The following is a 19,072-nucleotide window of genomic DNA, read 5'->3' as shown; positions in this document are numbered from 1 at the left end:
CATCGTACACAGTCTGGTACCTCGCTTCATTTAAAGATTTTCAGAGACTTTGAGACTAAAGATTTCATTTTGTACTTTTATGGTTTGAAGGAATTCTATAAAGATTGCCTATCGCGTATGTACATGGTCATCATGTTGCCTAGACATTGCTGACGTTCTCTTTGCAACACAGAAGCCCCAGTAAGGTCAACACCTGTCTAAATGTTCCTGGAAGTGGGAAACACCATGTTGTCTTCTCTTGGCTGAGTTGATAAAGGAGTTCCTGCATGAGGTTGAAATCGGGGGCCACCTTCAAGGCAACGCTCTCCCAGGTTGCAATGCAGCCCCCCCCCCGCAAGATGGGCTCCCTCGCCCTTGGGAGAGTGACCTCTTCTGCTCTCTGTTGTTGTGTCACTTCGAAGGTTTCCAGCTGGCTGGGGCAGCAATGGCTGATGAAGAAAACGGCCCTGAGGGAGCGTTCGCACCCGACTTTGGAGCCTGCGAGCTGCGCTTGGCTGCACCCAATCTAGGGGTCCCACAATCTGGGATGATCCTGAAGGACAGGAGCAGCCAGGTAAGAGCCCAATGCAATATTTTTTTCTCCTCTGGGGAGGCCCAGAAGAGCATGAACAGGTACCTCCACTTTGCAACTGTGTTCTGCCCTCTCAGCCACCCCTGCAAGGTAGATTAGGCCGAAAAAGAGTGGCTGGACCAAGCTGGCCATGCACTACTTCATGCTAGAAAAATGCAACCTGCTGATGGAAGTTGTGCAACTCATGCAACACGTTGGCGATTAATATACACAGAATAATTATACATACCGTATTTTTCGCTCTATAAGACACACTTTTCTCCTCCCAAAAAGTAAGGGGAAATGTATGTGCGTCTTATGGAGTGAATGCAGGCTGCGCAGCTGTCGCTGAAGCAAGAAGATCCCTCTTGCTCTCCTGGCTTCGGGGAGAGCCACGCAAAGCCTCTTGAGCAAAGAGAGAGCGCTCCTCCCTCTTCGCTCAGGAGCCTTTGCGTTGCTTTCTTGTTTTCCTCCTCTAAAAACTAGGTGCGTCTTATAGAGCAAAAAATACAGTACTTTATCAACCTTCTGAGAAATATACAAAACATTAAAGAAAGCCACAAACACTTGCGAACTACCCAGCCTATAATGTCTGGTTTCAATAGATTTTTTAAATGCTTAACTCAGTCTTTTAGATAAGTTCATGAAGATACCAACAAAAGGTAAGTTCGGCGATATTCACAATACCGAGAGATGCTAGTAGAGTTGTAGAGACAGAGTGCCGGCGTTTTGCACCTGCTTTGCCCTGGCAGTCCAAGTAATCAAAAGGCCGCTGTTTGCCCCCGATGGGGCCCTTTAACTGGGGCTTGCAGGTAGCACAACCCCAAGATAGTTTTCTGGGCTTCTTCAGTGGTCTAATCTCAAAGCCTTGATACGTATATTGATATTCTTATAGAGAATACTCTTTCTTGACTTAAGCTTAAGAGACTTTGAGATTAGACCACTGAAGAAACTGCGCATGCACAGAAGTGTTCTGCGCTCTTCGTGCATGCACAGAAGCATTTTGCGCGCATCGCACATGCGCAGAAGCGCTCTATCTCACTCCACGCTTGCACAGAAGCGCCGCTCTAGTTGCGGACTTTTTGGGGTGCGAATGGTACCCTGGAATGGTTCGTGTCCGCAGCTAGAGGTACCACTGTAAATAGGTTCAGCTGGATTTTGGATAAATGTGCAATTGCTACTGTTAATGAGTTTTATAGTGTTGCTGTCGTCCTTAGTGGGCCGTGCAAACTGCTACTCTGAATAAGGCTATTTGCAGGGTAATGTAGGGGGTCCTGGCAGGGGTGAAACTAGGCTTTATTTCACCCAGGTCAAAGACACACACCAATGCACATTTGCATACACACATACCCAGGCTGGGAGCCTCAGTGGCACCCCTCTGGGGGCTTCACCTGGGGCAAAAACCCGTCTAGCCTTTCCCCCTCTTAGCTGCAGCGCTGGGTGTACTAGGGATGAGTTTATGGAACCAAGAGAGGGGTGGTCCCAAAATGTTTGGGGAGCACTGATTTAAGGTGTCTGTGAAGTCAAGATGATTAGCCCTTAGCCCACACTTTCTCAGTGAGGCAGAAGCCAGACATGGAGGGCACCACTCCTGCCCTCCACCTCTACAAACATTTGGGGCTAGGGGCCAAACCTAGAGAAGAGATGGGATTTTATTTTTAAAATCTATACAAGGTGGGGTTTTGGTTTTTTTCATTTGTTCATAGAAGTTCAAACTGTAACAATAAGCACATTATGTTCTTATTGTCAGCAAGGGGTTCCCCATTTGTGGAATGCGGCACCAGGTGGAATGCGGCACCAGGTGAAATGTCCCTGTTGGGCTGATTAACATTCCATATCCTTTTAAATGGGGGAGGGGTGGGGTTATTGGTCTGTTTCGTTCTTATTCTTATTATGTATTTCATATTTTTATCTTGTGATTTTTTTGCTGCGAGCTGTCCTGAGATCCTTGCAAGAAGGGCTGTATACAAGCTACATAAATAAACAATCCGTTTTGTGCAAACGATAATTGCATAAATTCACAAAAAACAGGGTAATTTGTTGTCTTGGGTAATGACTACTACCGAAACAGGAGTGTTGGTTGTCAGGAGCTCATCCTACACTTGAGTACACTCCTCTTCCTTTTGTTCAGCACTTTTTATCTAATCTTTTGACAACCACTCACAATAATCAGCAGAACTACTCCAGGGAGAGAGAGAAAAGTATTTTTTAAAAGGCTTCACATCATGACATTCTGCAAGAAATATGTGGAGGAGCTGCAAATCGCCTGGGCAGCCAGCAGTTCTCTTTGTGTGGCATGAATATGTGTTGTAGAAGGGAAGGTGTGGAGGGGGTTCCTGATTGTCCCCTCCTTTTCGCCGCATGCTGGATTCCAGGAAAATGAGACCGGGTCGCTCCGCCCTTCCACCGCACAGCCGCTGGGCAGTCCTGCAAGCCCCAGCTCCTCCGCCTCAGTGACCCCGCTGGCCTCTCAGCACTGCCTCCAGCTCCTCCAGCACCAGCTCCTCCAGCAGCAGCAGCAGACGCAGGTGGCTGCAGCTCAGGTAACTATGCCCCTACCTGTCTGGCAACCACCTCACTGCACTTTCTTTGACGCAGTTTTCAGCAGGTCACCGCCCACCTCATTCCCCAATCCTCTTCTGCATTACTGTGGGGTGTGTATGTGTGTGTGTGTGTGTGAGAGAGAGACGTAACCACTAACTTCTACCCTAAATTGCCCCATATAGGATGTTGTTGTTGTATTGACATCCTGGCTTTTCGCCTGGTGACTCACACAAATTAAAGCAATTCAGGTAAAAAGCTAAAACCATGCAAAATGCAAATAGTTAAAAAGTAATTAAACTCTCAGTAGAATAAAAGCAGCACAGAAGAATGGGTTTTAGAAGCTTGCAACAGCATGTAAGTGCTTGTGTGTGTGTGAGTATGCATAAATGCATATATTTATATTATAATAAAGGGGATAAATATGATAGATGGCTTGAAAGGAAAGGAAACCAAAACCAACGCGCCTCTGACAAATCCACTGTGGAGGACAACTTTATTGATAGCTATCACAATTCCTAGTTGGAAACTCTATGTTCAGAGTTTCTCTGAACAGGAGGCCAAAGCAGCAGAGAATGGCTGCCATCTGCCTACGTATGGGTTGCCCAGTGACACCTCTAGCTGACCACCATTAGAAGCAGAGAGTTGGGCTCAAAGGATGCATTGGCCTGATCCAGCAGGGCCCCTGGTGGCTTCACTCAGCCCTCTCAGCTCATGAGACCCTCTCATCGTGTCCCCACCCCACCTCCCGGCAGGTGCAGCTACTGAAAGACCAGCTGTCAGCCGAAACCACAGCCCGCGTTGAAGCTCAGGTCCGTGTTCGGCAGCTCCTGATGACCAACCGCGACCTCCTCCAGCACGTCTCCTTGCTAGTGAGGCAGCTCAAGGAACTAGAGATCAAGGTGCACCTGCGACATCCAGGTGAGTGACCGGAGTAGTCTGGAGGGGGCGTGTCTCCATGGAGGGTCACTCAAGGGCCCCTCTCTGGTGCCCAGTGATGCACCTGATCCTCGCTCTCTCTGCATTATCCTCCTAACAACCCTGTCAGGTAGGTTAGGCTCAGTAAAATTAAAACGGTTTGTAAAGTAAGTTTGCATGCAACACCAGAAGATACCCAATTATTGCCATTCTATAATTACTATAAAATGGTTGTATATCCTTAGAAAGTTGTATAGTCTGAGAAAGAGGGTGGCTGTGCAGGGCATGGCTGCAACTGCCATGAAGGGACCCTGAGCTTCTGAATTTGCCACAGCACTACTGCAATGCAGTGCAGAATTAGAGCAGTGGATGTGCTCAGTGGCTGGTGTGGCTTTGCGAGGTCTACCAAATAAATGGCTTTATATCCTGATGGATGGGACGCGGGTGGCGCTGTGGGTTAAATCACAGAGCCTAGGACTTGCTGATCAGAAGGTTGGCGGTTTGAATCCCCACTACAGGGTGAGCTGTACGCCAGCTCCCTTGGCCAGTAACCCCAGAGTCGGTCACAACTGGACCTGATGGTCAGGGGTCCCCTTATACTTTACCTTTATCCCGATAATAGATGGAGCCTCCAGGCGCAGAGGCAGTCTGCCACTGAATACCAGATAAAGGTAAAGGGACCCCTGACCATTAGGTCCAGTCGTGACGGACTCTGGGGTTGCGGCGCTCATCTCGCTTTATTGGCCGAGGGAGCCGGCGTACAGCTTCCGGGTCATGTGGCCAGCATGACTAAGCCGCTTCTGGCAAACCGGAGCAGCGCACGGAAACGCCGTTTACCTTCCCGCAAGAGCGGTACCTATTTATCTACTTGCACTTTTTGTGCTTTCGAACTGCTAAGTGGGCAGGAGCAGGGACCGAGCAACGGGAGCTCACCCCGTCGCGGGGATTCGAACCACCGACCTTCTGATCGGCAAGTCCTAGGCTCTGTGGTTTAACCCACAGCGCCACCCGCGTCCCTTCGAATACCCGATACTGGGGGCATAAAGCAGGGCCAGGGAGGGCTGTTGGCCTGCACCCACAGCTTGGGGGCTTCCCCAGGAGCCTCTGTGGGAAGCCTTTGGTCTCAGACCACAGGCACGGACGCTCCATCCTTGTGTTATTACCTATCTACCATTCCCCGCCCCCCACTTTTAGTTGACCGATCCCTGCAGAACCTGACGCTGGCTCAGTCGCTCTCCCTCAACTTGAAGAACCACTACAGCCTTGAAATCAACTTGCCATCCACCTCGACACCGGCCAGCGTCCTGGGCAGCCCTGTGGCACAGATGGGCAGCGCTTGCGAGTCTTACCTGAATCTGTCCAACCTGGAGAAGGGAAGCCAGCTGAGCCACTGGGCAGAGAGCGAGGAGCACCTGGCAGTCCTGGAGGGGCCAGACGGCCTCCGCAGCGTGGAGGGGTCTGAGGCCGCAGACTGTGCGGTGCTGGGAAGAACCGGCCGGCAGAAGAGCAGCAACCTGGGCACTCCGGCACAGGAGGAGAGGTAGGGAAGTCTTGGCGGAGAGTTGCTCATAATCAACCCACGTCTGGGCCCTTGCAAGGCAAATTGCGCAGCTTGGTTCTTGGCACTGTGTGGCGGGAAAGGGGGTTGGGCTGCCATACATGCAGATTTTTGCAGTTTTGTAGCTGTTGTGCCAGCGCCAATGACGCTGTCAGACCCATTGGTCTGCTCTCATAGAATCAGAACTGGAGGTATCTCCAAGGTCATCTACAAGTGAAACTCAAAAAATTAGAATATTGTGGAAAAGTTCATTTCTTTCAGTAATTCAACTTAAAAGGTGAAACTAATATATGAGATCGACTCATGACATGCAAAGCGAGATGAGCTTCTACTTCTCGGAGGTCCAATCTTGCTTGATTTGCAATCCTTGTTTTGCTGATTTCCTTGAATATTCTCATTTTCTGAGATGGGTAATTTGGGGTTTTCATCAGCTGTACGCCATGATCATCGCAATGATAACAAATCAAGGCTTGACATATCTTGCTTTGCATGTCACAAGTCTATTTCATATATTAGTTTCACCTTTTAAGTTGAATTCCGGAAATCAAGGAACTTTTCCATGATATTCTAATTTTTCGAGTTTCACCTGTATGTGGTCAGCTGTTTTGCTCCAGATGGCTGGGGGGGGGGGACTTTTCTCAGCCCAAGGGCCATGTTTCCTCCTGAGCAGCTTTCAAGGGGCCACATGGCCAGAAGCCGAAGTAGGTGGAGCCATGGATGTGGCCCACCCCTTCACACAGAACCCTACAAATGCAGCTTCACCACAGCCAGAGATTCCTATGCTCCCACCTGCCCCATTTCTCTACCTATCCAGGCAGGTGAGAGGCACCATCCTGATTTGAGGAGACATCCCAGCCAGGAAAAACCCCTTTCTCAATACAGGACGATCACATCTTGCACAATTCTGCTCTCTGCCTTGCTTACCGGTCAAGTCCTGCTCAGGCTCTGGGTGCTCTTGTGAGATCTTGCTTAAAATCTCTTTCCTCATCAGCGGAAAGAATGCAAAAAGAGTTTTAAAGCTCTCTGCCTTGCGTGCAGTTAATTTGTGCAGTTTTGACTGGCAGGCTTTCAACCATGCAAGGTTAAAGTTGTGCAAGTTAATTGCACGCAGTAAGCGATCATACTGAATGTCAGTTTAGTAATGGAGAATGCAAAACATGGTCCGCTGTGGGAGGGCCTTTGGTGTCCATCAGCCCAGCCCTGTGGAACACTCTGCCACTAGAGATTCAGCAAGCGTTTTTTGTTTCAACTTTTAAATGCCTGCTGAAATTTTTTCCATTTTGCCTGGCCTGTCGGGCTAATTAAGAATACATCCTTCCACAGTAGTTGACTGATTTCTGATCTTAGCATTCTTACATGGTTTTTATTGCATGATTTTATCTATAGTTGTTGTGAACTGCTCTGATATATCTATATTTTTTAAATGAATAGGGGAATACAAATAAAATATACCGTATTTTTCCATGTATAAGACTAGGGTTTAAAATTGGGGCTCGTCTTATACACAGGTAGTGTTGAGTGGGTGTTTTCTTAATTTGGAGGCCCTCCAAAAAGGAGGCGTCTTATACATGGGGGCATCTTATACACGGAAAAATACGGTATATATTATTTTTATTCTATTTTATTCCTTATTAGGTTTGTACAATGCCCTTTATCCGAAGATCACAGGGTCGTTCACAACATAGAGTTATTTATTTGTAGAAGTACTTCTCTGCCGAACATCAGGGCAGTGTGCAAAGTCACGAGAAGCCTTTGAAAGCCACCCAAAGCCACCCATCCCTTCTCCGTTTGACAGGTTGCAGCCCCTCATCCCCAAGCTGAACCCACCCCCTCCAACCCTGAGGAGGAGGTCAAGCAAAACCACCTCGCCCAGCCTAGAAGCAGAGACGGACACCGCAGCAGCAGCCACCAGCACCAGCACCTCTGGGCCCGGCCACGGCACCTCCACACTCACCAGCATCACCATCTTCTCCCTGGCCAGCTTGGAGTCTGAGCCCAGGACGCTGGGAAGAGGTCACACTTGCGGCCGTGCCGAAAACCAGGTGGCCCTAAGCCAGGAGCGGGCTGGGGAGGGTGGACAGGCACCCCCAGCAAAAGGGACCTTGGGACGACCTGAGAAAGGCCCCTCTAGGGATCTGGATGGCAGCTTGTCTCTCCGGCGTCCTTTCCTCTCCTCGGCCAGCAATGAAACCTGTTTGCGCATCAGTCTCTCGGAGGACGAGCTGGACACATCAGGGGCCTGCATTGCTCGTGCATAAACCATGCACTTGGGGAGCAGGCTATTAGCTTGCACTGGTTGCCAGGCACAGATTGTGGGGTTAGAAGTGGCTTGTAGGGTGCTGCGGCGCCAGAGGGGAGTCTCTGAAATGGCCACCAGTGGAGACTGGCAGTTCCGTAAGAGCAAAAGTGGGAGACTTTGAGCCAGAAGTCGTGTGGTCTCCAAAAGAAGCGAGCTGGGAGTGTCTCCTGCCTTTGTCTTCCACACAAGCAGAGGTCCTCAACAGACACCAGGAAATGACCAGACGTCTTGACAAACTGGCTGACCTGGAATGGAGGAACACCTAAGGACCTTGTGTCACCCAGGGTACAAGCACCAGTAAACAACCAGGCGCAAGGTCCTCAGTCTCTGTGCCCCAGGGAAAGAGCTCGGCACGACTGGCTGAAATCTAGACTGTGTGCCACAGATTGTCCCCCCAGCCAAGAAAAGCTGCTTGCAGTTTTTGGGGGCAAAAGAGGAAGGGAGAGGGAGGTTCGTGGGTGGCCTGCAGCATTTGGCGTTGTGAGGCAAGGTTAGCACCAGAGCAGAGTGGGTGGTGGTTATCCCAGTGGTCACTTCCAGAAGTCTCCCCTGGAATGAGAGGGATGCACACAGGTGAGATTAGTCCAGTATTTTGAAGTCAGCCCCCTTCCTGGTCGAGAGGGTCAAGAAGCCCCATCTTGGACACCCCTATGGGAACCAGTGCGAGGGCATCCTGTCTGCCATTTCCAGACTAGGTGGCGGCTGTTAAACCAGAGAGGGGCTGAGGTGGTGCCTTCCAAAGACCTTACCTCTAACCTCCAGGGGGGGGGGATGCTGAAGGTGCAGGAAGTTTGCACCTGAATGAAGGAGAGCCACCCTTCAGATTCCCCCCCAATTTCCCCCACCTGCAGACCATCCCTTCCTTCAGCAAGAGTTTTGTGGCACAGATGCTCCTTTCGGTTTTATTTTATTCTGAGGCTGGAGAAATTAAGCATATTGGTGTTTCCTAGATCCTGAGGTAGTTATTATCATTTCTGTTTTCCTATTCCTTCTCGGTAGTGGCACCCACCCTGTGGAACGCCCTCCCATCAGATGTCAAGGAAATAAACAGCTATCTGACTTTTAGAAGACACCTGAAGGCAGCCCTGTTTAGGGAAGCTTTTAATGTCTAATGTTTTATCACTTTATTATTATTATTATTATTAATTTGGTTGGGAGCCGCCCAGAGTGGCTGGGGAAACCCAGCCAGATGGGTGGGGTATAAATAATAAATTATTATTAAAATTGGTGAAATCCAAACAGTTTTGTGCTAAGTTAGAGGCATAAGAGTGAGAGAGTGCAGAAAGGCAATTCCAGCGCATGCTTGAGTGGTGGACAGCGAAGTTTTACTCCGAGTAGACCCATCCCCAGAGGGCCTCACTGTTGGCAACTTGTTCTGCCACTCATCATATTGCACACTCACAGGGGCATCGAAGGATATTTCCCCCCCCCAGGCCATCTGTGCAAAGTAAAACACTGGAATTGGGGACCAGGCTGGTTTCTCCAAAAGAAAAAAATAGAGAAATGCCTGTACATTTTACCTCATCCATCAGGTTCTGTGAATGCTGCAAACCTAGTCTTTTTTTTGAAGTGAAAGCTGGAAATTGGGGGTTGTGGGTCATCCAGAGGAGGGGGCACAGCTGTCTCCTCCCCTCAGTGGATGCTCAGAAGGGTGGAAATGGGTTGTTTTTGTTTCAGAAACAAAACGCATCAGCCATGCGAGAGAGGATGGAAACTGTAATGTTTGGTCACAGAGAGAGCGAGAGTGGAGGAGGACCAGGAGTATGTTGCTGAAAGGATGAGTTTGAGAAGAGGGAGAGTTAAATTTGGGGCCAGGTGGGAATGCAGTCAGGAGAACTGGACAGCAAGCCAATTGCAAGAGGTGGGCTCAGGAGGAGTCGGGAGGCCTGGATGCTCAGGGGGGTGTCATGGTGCCAGTGGCGCCATTAGATGGATCAGCCACTGAAGGCCGCCCCAGGTGAGCACGTGTCACGGGAGCGAGGGTGAAGCACGTCAGCCAAGCAAGCTCAAGTGGTGGTGGGGAGGTGGTTTTCACCATATCAGGGGCATTTTATCGCCACCTCCAAACTTTCAGGACCCTCAGAGCTGCCACCCACTAGTGAACAAAGGCACCCCCAGTTTGTGATTCTCACACCTCGCACGAGGGCCTTGCAGGTTGGTTCACACAAGCAGAGGAGCCGTATTTCGAAAGGGATCTGAAAAGGAAAGGGAATGGGGATGTGGATGGAGCGCCTTGTGGGCTTTTATCCCAGGATGCCATCCAAAAGGTGTGTCCCTTAGCTGGGGGGGGGCAGAGGGGAGGGGTATGTAGTGCACCTCCTTTGGGGGCCAATGCACAGATAAACGAGGCAGGTTAGGAATGTGTTTAGAAGGTTGATTTGGGGTGAAGGGATGTATTGTTGGTAGCAATTCAGGGGGGGGGGGAGAGAGAGAAAGAGAGACACAATGGCCATCCATGTCTGGGTTGCCTAGCAACCCTCTGCACAGGTAGAACAGGCCCCGCAGAGGCCAAGTAGCCTAGGGTGGGCACCAGAGCAGGGCACCACTGGAAATTGTGGCCACTGCCCATCAGCTACCACTAAACAAGTCCTCAAGGGGCAAGTTCAAAGGGCAATTAGAGTTCCTGACCACCCTGGTTGGAGGGTGGGAATGCTCTTGTCTACATTTTTTTCACACATGCAGAAATCTTGGCAGCACAGAGATTTTAACACTTGCTTGTCAACGCATGTGCTGATCAGGCTGCTTTCAAAAAGGCACAGCCACGTTTAGCCAGTTGAATATTCAGCAGGGTGGCAGGGTGAGAATCCTGCTTCCTGCGGGTAAAGGTAAAGGGACCCCTGACCATTAAGTCCAGTTGTGGCCGACTCTGGGGTTGCAGTGCTCATCTCGCTGAGCGAGCCGGCGTACAGCTTCCGGGTCATGTGGCCAGCAGGACTAAGCCGCTTCTGGCAAACCAGAGCAGCGCATGGAAACACTGTTTACCTTCCTGCCGGAGCGGTACCTATTTATCTTCTTGCACTTTGACGTGCTTTTGAACTGCTAGGTTGGCAGGAGCTGGGACCGAGCAACGGGAGCTCACCCCATCGTGGGGATTCGAACCACCGACCTTCTGATCGGCAAGTCCTAGGCTCTGTGGTTTAACCCACAGTGCCACCCGCGTTCCTCCTGCAGGTAGATGTACTAAAAAAATCAAGGCATGACGAGTGAGCACCCAGGCAAGTCACTGCACGTGCAGAACAGCTTCAGTTGGCCAGTTCCGTGTGTTTGGAAGGGAAATGTCACTTTTCATGTGTTTGTGTGTGCCCTTAACAATCGATGGGACCACGTGTGTGTTCCATACTTGGATATTTCTGGCCATGTGCAATGTGTTGAGTGAGAATCTGCTGCAAGGCAGGCTGAAGTTCCACTGATGGTGCTGATTTCTTTTATCACAGTGTTGCATAGTGGGAAACTAAACAGCTGACACGCACGCACCTCAGCGAGGTGCGAGGAGAGGAAGGTGTCCATATCTTACTTTCTTTTATCATCTATAGGAACCTCTGAGCCAAAAACCACAGAGTTTCACATTCTTTCAAAGCTATTTCCAAGTTATCACAGAGAATGGAAACCCAGTGGTTAAAAAAACAGCAACAACCACCTGTTTGAAATAATCAGGATTTTTGCAAAATGCAGGACTCTCTTTTGCAACCTGGGAGCTGTAGTCCAGGACATCTGGAGACTACCAGGTTAAGAAAGACTAATGTAGGATGTATCTTATAGTCTCCTCCCCACAAAACGTTTGTTCTTTACGGCTTACATTTCCCAGTCCACACTGGAATCCTCGCTTCATTCAAACAGCCAATCTTCACTTGAAATAAAAATCTCTGGAACAACCTGCAGGGGAGGTTGCAGAAGCATGTGCAGAGTGCCGGAGCCGCCAGCTTGAATGTTCTGCCACAGTTTTCTTGCCAGGGCCAAAATGTTGGGCCAGAGGTTTGAGTCAGGGGCTTTTCTGTGGGTGGGGTGGGGGGGACAGAAATTGTGTCATAATTTAAAGCCTACTTGAGAGCAGAGGAGTCGAGGGTCGTTTTATTTCCAAGTGTTATCCTGTAAATTGTTGTTGAAGACTTCGAGAGAGAGAGAAAGTTTGAATTTATTGTGTAAAGCGTTCAATGTTGTTGGGACATGAGTATAATTACAGATTTCTTTCTCCTTACAGTTTGTCAGCGTGTTCTTTCTGGTGAGGTGAGGGTGGGCGGAGAGGTGGTTTTTGCCTGTTTTCTACCTATTTCACACGTTCTTCATCTTAACAAGGCAATTGACATATTTAAGTTTTCTCTCTCGTGGGGGTAGAAGGGGGGTCACTTTGGTTCCTGATGCATTAATTTCTCAAAAAACAAAACCAAACCCATGTTCTGTCATTCATCCAATGTGCCCCCGCCATCATAAAATCCAGTTGGAGTGTTTCTTCATCTCCCCTATTATTTATTTATTACATATATGCTCTACCTTTTCCCTCCAGGGAGCTCAAGGTGGCAGACATGGTTCTCCCCCCTCAATTAATCTTCACGACAACGCTGTGATGAAGGGCAGTGACTGGCCCTCAAGGTCAACCTAGTGGGCTACATGGCCAAGGCGAGATTTGAACCCTGGTCCCCCAGACCCTATTCCAGCGTGCCCTAACCACTACACCACAACAGAGCTCAATCTGCTTTGGAGGCTAGCATGATTGTACGGTCAGAAGAGTCTCTGCTCTGGTTCCCAAAAACCTGTTCCAGAGGCTGAACATCAGCTCAAAACACGTTTTAAAAATGATTTCATGAATAATATTCTAGGAGGGATACTGAAAATACATTAAGCCAGCCTCATGCAACAGGTTCAGCAGTGCTGGGGGGCTTTAAGAAGTCTTCTTTTCGAAAATGGTGCAAGTCAAAGATAAGTACACTTCAAAAAAGCAAGTCTTCCTTGATTTGGTACATTTTCTCTCTCTAGCATCTAGAAAATTATTATTATTATTATTATTATTATTATTATTATTATTATTATTATTTATATCCCACCCTCCCCAGCTGAAGCCGGGCTCAGAGCAGCTAACAATAGTAAAAATAACACAGTTTGCATAAAATCACAATTAATTAAAATACATTCTAAAATCAATTCAGAATCAAATTAATGGCAACCATTGGGCTAGAGTTCTACAGTATGAGGATTTCAGAAGGAGAGGGGGGGTCAGACTGTGCCTTGGCCAAAGGCCTGGTGGAACAGCTCTGTCTTGCAGGCCCTGCGGAAAGATATAAAGTCCCGCAGGGCCCTAGTCCCTTGTGACAGAGCGTTCCACCAGATCGGGGCCACAGCCGAAAAGGCCCTGGCTCTGGTTGAGGCCAGCCTAACCTCCCTGTGGCCCGGGACCTCCAAGATATTATTTGCGGACCGTAAGGTCCTCCATGGGGAATACCAAGAGAGGCGGTCCCATAATACGAGGGTCCTATGCCGCATAGGGTTTTAAAGGTCAAAACCAGCTCCTTAAACCTGACCCTGTACTCCACCGGGAGCCAGTGCAGCTGGTATAGCACTGGGTGAATGTGATCCTGCAGAGAGGACCCCGTAAGGAGCCTCGCCGCGGCATTCTGCACCTGCTGGAGTTTCTGGGTCAGTCTCAAGGGCAGCCCCACATAGAGTGAGTTACAATGTGTGAGAGTGCAGCCTAGATGTGGTTGGAGTACCATTCTGCACTTGGCAGTTTAACCATTACACCGTGCTGGCTCTGTAGTCCAGAACTGGAGGGGCACCAGGTTGCTGGCGGATGAATGCCTCTGCCTTCTTCAGGGCCTCCGGATTAACTCTTGCCCACAATCTCTACCCTGCAAACACTAGGATTTCTGATGGAAGTTCAACATGCCTGCACAGTACAGGCCTATCGTGCCCTCTGGTGGCCATAATTAATTTAACATTGCCGCATATGTTACACTCCTGCCTTACTGACTTTTAAGCTGGGGCATACCTACAGGTTGGATAGGTTCGCCCCCACCAAGGGCGCAGGCCTTGGGTGTGTGCAAAAGTCACCTCTCTCCATTCTGGCTTGCAGTGGCTAGAAGAACGCCTGCTCTTCTGTTGTTCTGGTCAGCCAACATCTTGCCAAGGGCACAAGGGAGTCTAGGTATAATCAGTTTAATTGACACAGAAATGAAAATCTATGTGTATTAATGAAGGTTTAAAATGGAAAATGGCTAAAGGTATATTGCAGAAGTTTTAACACGGATTTTCCATGGGGCTATATTAAAGCCAAGGAGAGCACTCTGAGCTCTTGCTGAGCTGATAATTAACTAACCCGTTGTTGATCTCTAGTAGCTAACACGTGAGTGTTGTAACCTTAGATCATGGGATGAAGGTATTGGGTTGCCAATCTCCATTTTGAAGGGAGTAGCCTTTGAGTCTTTGTCTCCCAAACTCCACGGAGTGAGGTTGAAAATGAAGCCCTCCTGAGAGGAAACAGCCTAAGGCCAATGGAGGCTGGAAAACAGGCTGTAGTAGGAAGATCTCTCTGCTTCTAGGTCTCTTTGGAATATTTCACATTCTTTAAGATGCTGAGCCTGTGCTGGACAGCACAATACATTGTATGGATATTTTTGATGTTTTAATTCTGCTATGAAGAAAGTACTAGTAAAATTTGAATAATATCTTTATGGGTCTTGGCAATGTTTCACTTCCAAAAGGAGTCAGTTTTCATGCATCTATCTAGTCACTTCAAACTGCACAATATTAATATCTGCAATAAGGTATGTTCTCTGTTCTTAAGGCCAGCTGAATGACCCACTTGTGTTTGTGATCTGCCAACAGAGTGAGTTGAGTTGGCCTGAACACTTGAAGACTGGTCCCTTTGCTTGCAATGGAGAACACTGTGACCATTTCCTAAAATTGCAGCTCTCCCAAGGCTAAGGGAGGATCTCTTCCCTGCTTCTTCCTTCAGTGCCCATGGTCACTGCACTCTTTCATGGGAGAGGATCCTGGAGTTACTGTATGCAAAGAGCCTCCCAGAATTTCAGAGGGGTTTATCATGCTCAGTGTTTCTTGCAAGTCTTTGAAAGGGACTTTCCCCCCAGCCCATCTGGGAGACACCAGGGATCAAACTTGGCACTGTCTTCTTGCAAAGTGCCTTGCCACTGAGTTACGGAAAATCTTGCAACTGGATCTGGGCAGATCTGCATTAAAACGCCCCATGCCTCTTCGTGCAAACCCTGGCAGATTCTTTGCAGCATTAAAAATGTAGAGAGTGCAGTAATTGAAGGGGGGGTCACAAGGCCAAAATAGACTACTGAGGGGGCTTGGCAAATAGAGGCAAAGGAAGCAGAGGGAGGGAGAGGAGCCTGTAGCCTTCAGGAGCTGCTGAACTACAGCTCACTGGAGGTTCTTAAACAGAGACTGGATGACCATCTGTCAGGGATTCTTTAGGTTTGATTCCTGCTATTGCAGGGGGTTGGACTACATGACCCCTAGGGTCCTCCCAACTCTACACTTCTGTGATTCTAAGAACTCCCTGACAGGATTTGGGGGCCAAGCATATGCAGGGCCACAGGCTCCCAATCTCTTCTTTTGTTATTTCAGAGCGGGGTTGTATCCAGTGCTAGCCCTATACCAGGCAGACCCATTGAAAATAATAACAATAATAATAATTTATTATTTATACCCTGCCCATCTGGCTGGGTTTCCCCAGCCACTCTGGGCGGCTCCCAACAAAATATTAAAATATAGTGGTATGTTAAACATTAAAAGCTTCCCTAAATAGGGCTGCCTTCAGATGTCTTCTAAAAGTCTGGTAGTTGTTCTTCTCTTTGACATCTGATGGAAGGGCGTTGCACAGGGTGGGTGCCACTACTGAGAAGGCCCTCTGCCTGGTTCCCTGTAACCTGGCTTCTCGCAGTGAGGGAACCGGCAGAAGGCCCTCGGCGCTGGACCTCAGTGTCCAGGCAGAATGATGGGGGTGGAGACACTCCTTCAGGTATACTGGACCGAGGCCATTTAGGGCCTTAGGTCAGCACCAACACTTTGAATTGTGCTCGGAAACGTACTGGGAGCCAATGTTGATATTTCAAGACCAGTGTTATGTGGTCTCAGCAGCCACTCCCAGTCACCAGTCTAGCTGCCACATTCTGGATTAGGGTTACTTCCGGGTTTCACTGCTCGCACATGCGCAGACGTGCAAAATGACATCACGCGCATGTGCAGAAGCGGCGAATCATGACACGTGCGCAGACGCGGGTTGTGTTCTGTTCAGGTTGAGAACAGGGCTCTGGAACAGATCCAGTTTGCAACTTGAGGTACCACTGTACTTCTGTCTTGTCAGGATTCAACCTCAATCTGTTAGCCACCATCCATCCTCCAACCGCCTCCAGACACTCACACAGGACCTTCACTGCCTTCAGTGGTTCTGATTTGAAAGAGAGGTAGAGCTGGGTATCATCCACATACTGATGAATACCCAGCCCAACCCCCCTGATGATCTCTCCCAGTGGCTGCATGTAGATGTTGAAAAGCATGGGGGAGAGGACAGAACTCTGAGGCACCCCACAACTGAGAGCCCAGGGGTCTGAACACTCATCCCCCAACACCACTATCTGAACACGGCCCAGGAGGAAGGAGTGGAACCACTGTATGACAGTGACCCCAGCTCCCAGCCCCTCAAGACAGTCCAGAAGGATGTTATGGTTGATGGTATCAAAATCCGCTGAGAGATCCAGCAGAAATAGGAAACAGCTCTCACCTTTGTCCCTAGCCTCCCAGAGATCATCAACCAGTGAGATCAAGGCAGTTTCAGTCCCATGATGAGGCCTGAATCCCGACTGGAAGGGATCCAAATGGTCCACTTCTTCCAGGCGTGCCTGGAGTTGTTTAGCAACTACCTGCTCAATCACCTTGCCCAAGAATGGAAGATTTGAGACTGGGCGATAGTTGACCATATTGGCCGGATCTAGAGATGTTTTTTAAGAAGCCGTTTAATGACCGCCTCTTTCAGCAGGTCTGGGAAGGCTCCCTCACAGAGAGAAGCATTCACCACCCCGCAGAGCCCATCGCCCTTCCCGGCTAGCTTTCATAAGCCAGGATGGGCAAGGATCAAGGAGACAGGTGGCTGGTTTCACTCATCCAAGCAGCCTGTCCACATCCTCGGAGGTAACAGATTGGAATTGATCCCATGCAACTTTAAATGGGCATAGGTAACTTAGACCCATTAATTTAAATGAGTCTGCTCTGGGAAAAACATGGCTGTGAACTGTTGTGATCAAGATCATGTTTGCACAATTACACAGAAAAAACAGGAAGCTGAAAGATATTTTTGCCATAAGTTCTTGTGTTACAGTTTTATGTGTATGCATGCAATTTGGCATAGCAAGAGCCCTTCATGGGCACTACTGTATTCTAGGTTCCTGGGGTTCTTTTGGCTAACCATTGTACAGAAAGAGAGAGAATCATAGAATTGTAGAGCTGGAAGGGACCACGAGGGTCATCTAGTCCAACCCTCTGCAATGCAGGAATCTTTTGCCGAGTGTGGGGCTCAAACCTATAAACCTAAGATTAAGAGTCTCATGCTCAATCAACTGAGCTGTCCCAGGTGTTATAGAATTGGGAATTCAGCCTGGATGATGCTGGTGGCTCACTTCCAGGCCTGTGATTCTATATCAAGGAAGCTTAGAATCTAGTAGAAGATCAGATAAGTTCCTTTGTTAAGGCTGGCCAGTTAAGTACAGTCCTCTACATGTCCAAAGAGGTTCCCATCATGATAATTTCCCCACCTTACGGGAGAACAATAGGCCCGTGAGGGAGGTGAGAAATGTTTTGGCTGATACTGGAACCTGGGGAGACAGAGGCATGTCTTGCTCTGTGCTGAACCCCAAAGCTGTGACTTGGGGTCCCTCTGAAAACCTAATGGAGAAGCAAGGTCTGCTGGGGTGCAGGTGCTGTGAAACTGCCCCCCCCCCGGCCAAGCCTATGCCTGGGTTGTAGAGATATGTAAATATAACAATATATCCTAAAGGTTCTTCTGTCTCCATTGACCATACTCAAAGTAAGCAGAGGAACCCCTGGAGGTTTGCCACTTAAAGACGGGGGGGGGCATGCTACAGTGCTATGATCATCTGTTTGGGCTGCCTCTGTTTTCCTCGAGGGCCATATTTTGATTATATATATTGTGGTTTTATATTTTGATTTTGTTCTGTGAACTGCACTGAGACCTCTGGGTATAGGGCAGTATATAAATTCAATCAATCAATCAATCTTCAGAGATGGATGGGCATGCCAGGGTTATGGATTGGTTGCACACAGACACATGCTTTGAATGTAGTGATGCTGCTGCGGACCACACAGTCCTGGCATTCTGAACCTTTCCCTGCTGGGGGGAAACTTGCTATGCAAATGCTGTTTGCCAGCCCACAAGGATGACTCTCCCCCTGCAACTTCCTTCCCACTGAAATTCTGCTTGTCTTCAGTGCACCAAACAGCAGTTTAGTGGTATGCAAGGAAGTCAAATCAGCAAAATTTACCAGCAAGGAAGGGGATGTTGTTGTTAGCTTGGACATCTGCAGCAGGCTGCACGGGAGGTCTGTGAGGGCCAGCTGTGGCCTGTGCAAATCCACACTCGCACCTGGACATGAACCTGTGCCACATACTTTATGGAATCTAGACAATGGCATCTCCAGAATTCATGTGGATCACAGCTTGGAGAGAGTAGATAGAGAAATGTTTTTCTCCTTCTCTCATAACCACAGGAGCTTGAGAACATCCAATACAGCGAACAGTGGAAGATTAAAGACAGATAAAGTACTTCTTCATGCTGTGCACAGGTTCTTATCTTCTTGTGGAATCTCCAGCATTCACACAGACCAAAAGTCCACTTCCATGCCAATATTTTGGCACCCTTAAGTCCACTGATTTCCTCTAAGCAGGATCAGAACCCTATTCCTCTTTACTTGACAAGTGCCTCTGTCTGGAATGAGTTACCTTTTTATGCAGCTTGCAAATATTTGATTCCTTGCCTCCGCTGAATGGGCCAGCATACAAGGTGGGCTCAAAAGGGATCCTAAAAAAGATCCCCCACCCTTCAAAGATTTGGTTCACATTCTTGCAGGGGACAGGTGCCCCACCCCCCCACCCCACTTTGTGATACAACCCCTTCAGCTAACATTTTCAGAAGGACAGAGACAGACATGATTTGGCTAAAATTGTGGGGAGTTGGACT

General features: G+C 48.7%; 1 protein-coding gene across 2 annotated transcripts in view; it reads left to right on the top strand.

The window, feature by feature from the left end:
* The window catches only part of LOC128406239 (carboxyl-terminal PDZ ligand of neuronal nitric oxide synthase protein-like), a 52,789-nt gene extending 44,328 nt beyond the window's left edge, over positions 1-8,461 (top strand). For both annotated transcript variants that reach the window (XM_053373421.1, XM_053373422.1), the window contains 5 exons: positions 402-553; positions 2,926-3,093; positions 3,847-4,012; positions 5,204-5,549; positions 7,363-8,461. In XM_053373421.1, coding sequence (XP_053229396.1) covers positions 402-553; positions 2,926-3,093; positions 3,847-4,012; positions 5,204-5,549; positions 7,363-7,825 — 1,295 coding nt within the window. In that variant the 3' untranslated portion in view covers positions 7,826-8,461. The remainder of the gene's footprint in view (positions 1-401; positions 554-2,925; positions 3,094-3,846; positions 4,013-5,203; positions 5,550-7,362) is intronic.
* Positions 8,462-19,072: the final 10,611 nt, after the last annotated feature.

The sequence above is a fragment of the Podarcis raffonei genome, chromosome Z, assembly GCF_027172205.1.
Source record: "Podarcis raffonei isolate rPodRaf1 chromosome Z, rPodRaf1.pri, whole genome shotgun sequence".
NCBI lineage: Eukaryota > Metazoa > Chordata > Lepidosauria > Squamata > Lacertidae > Podarcis > Podarcis raffonei.
This window is presented reverse-complemented; position numbering and strand designations above follow the sequence as displayed.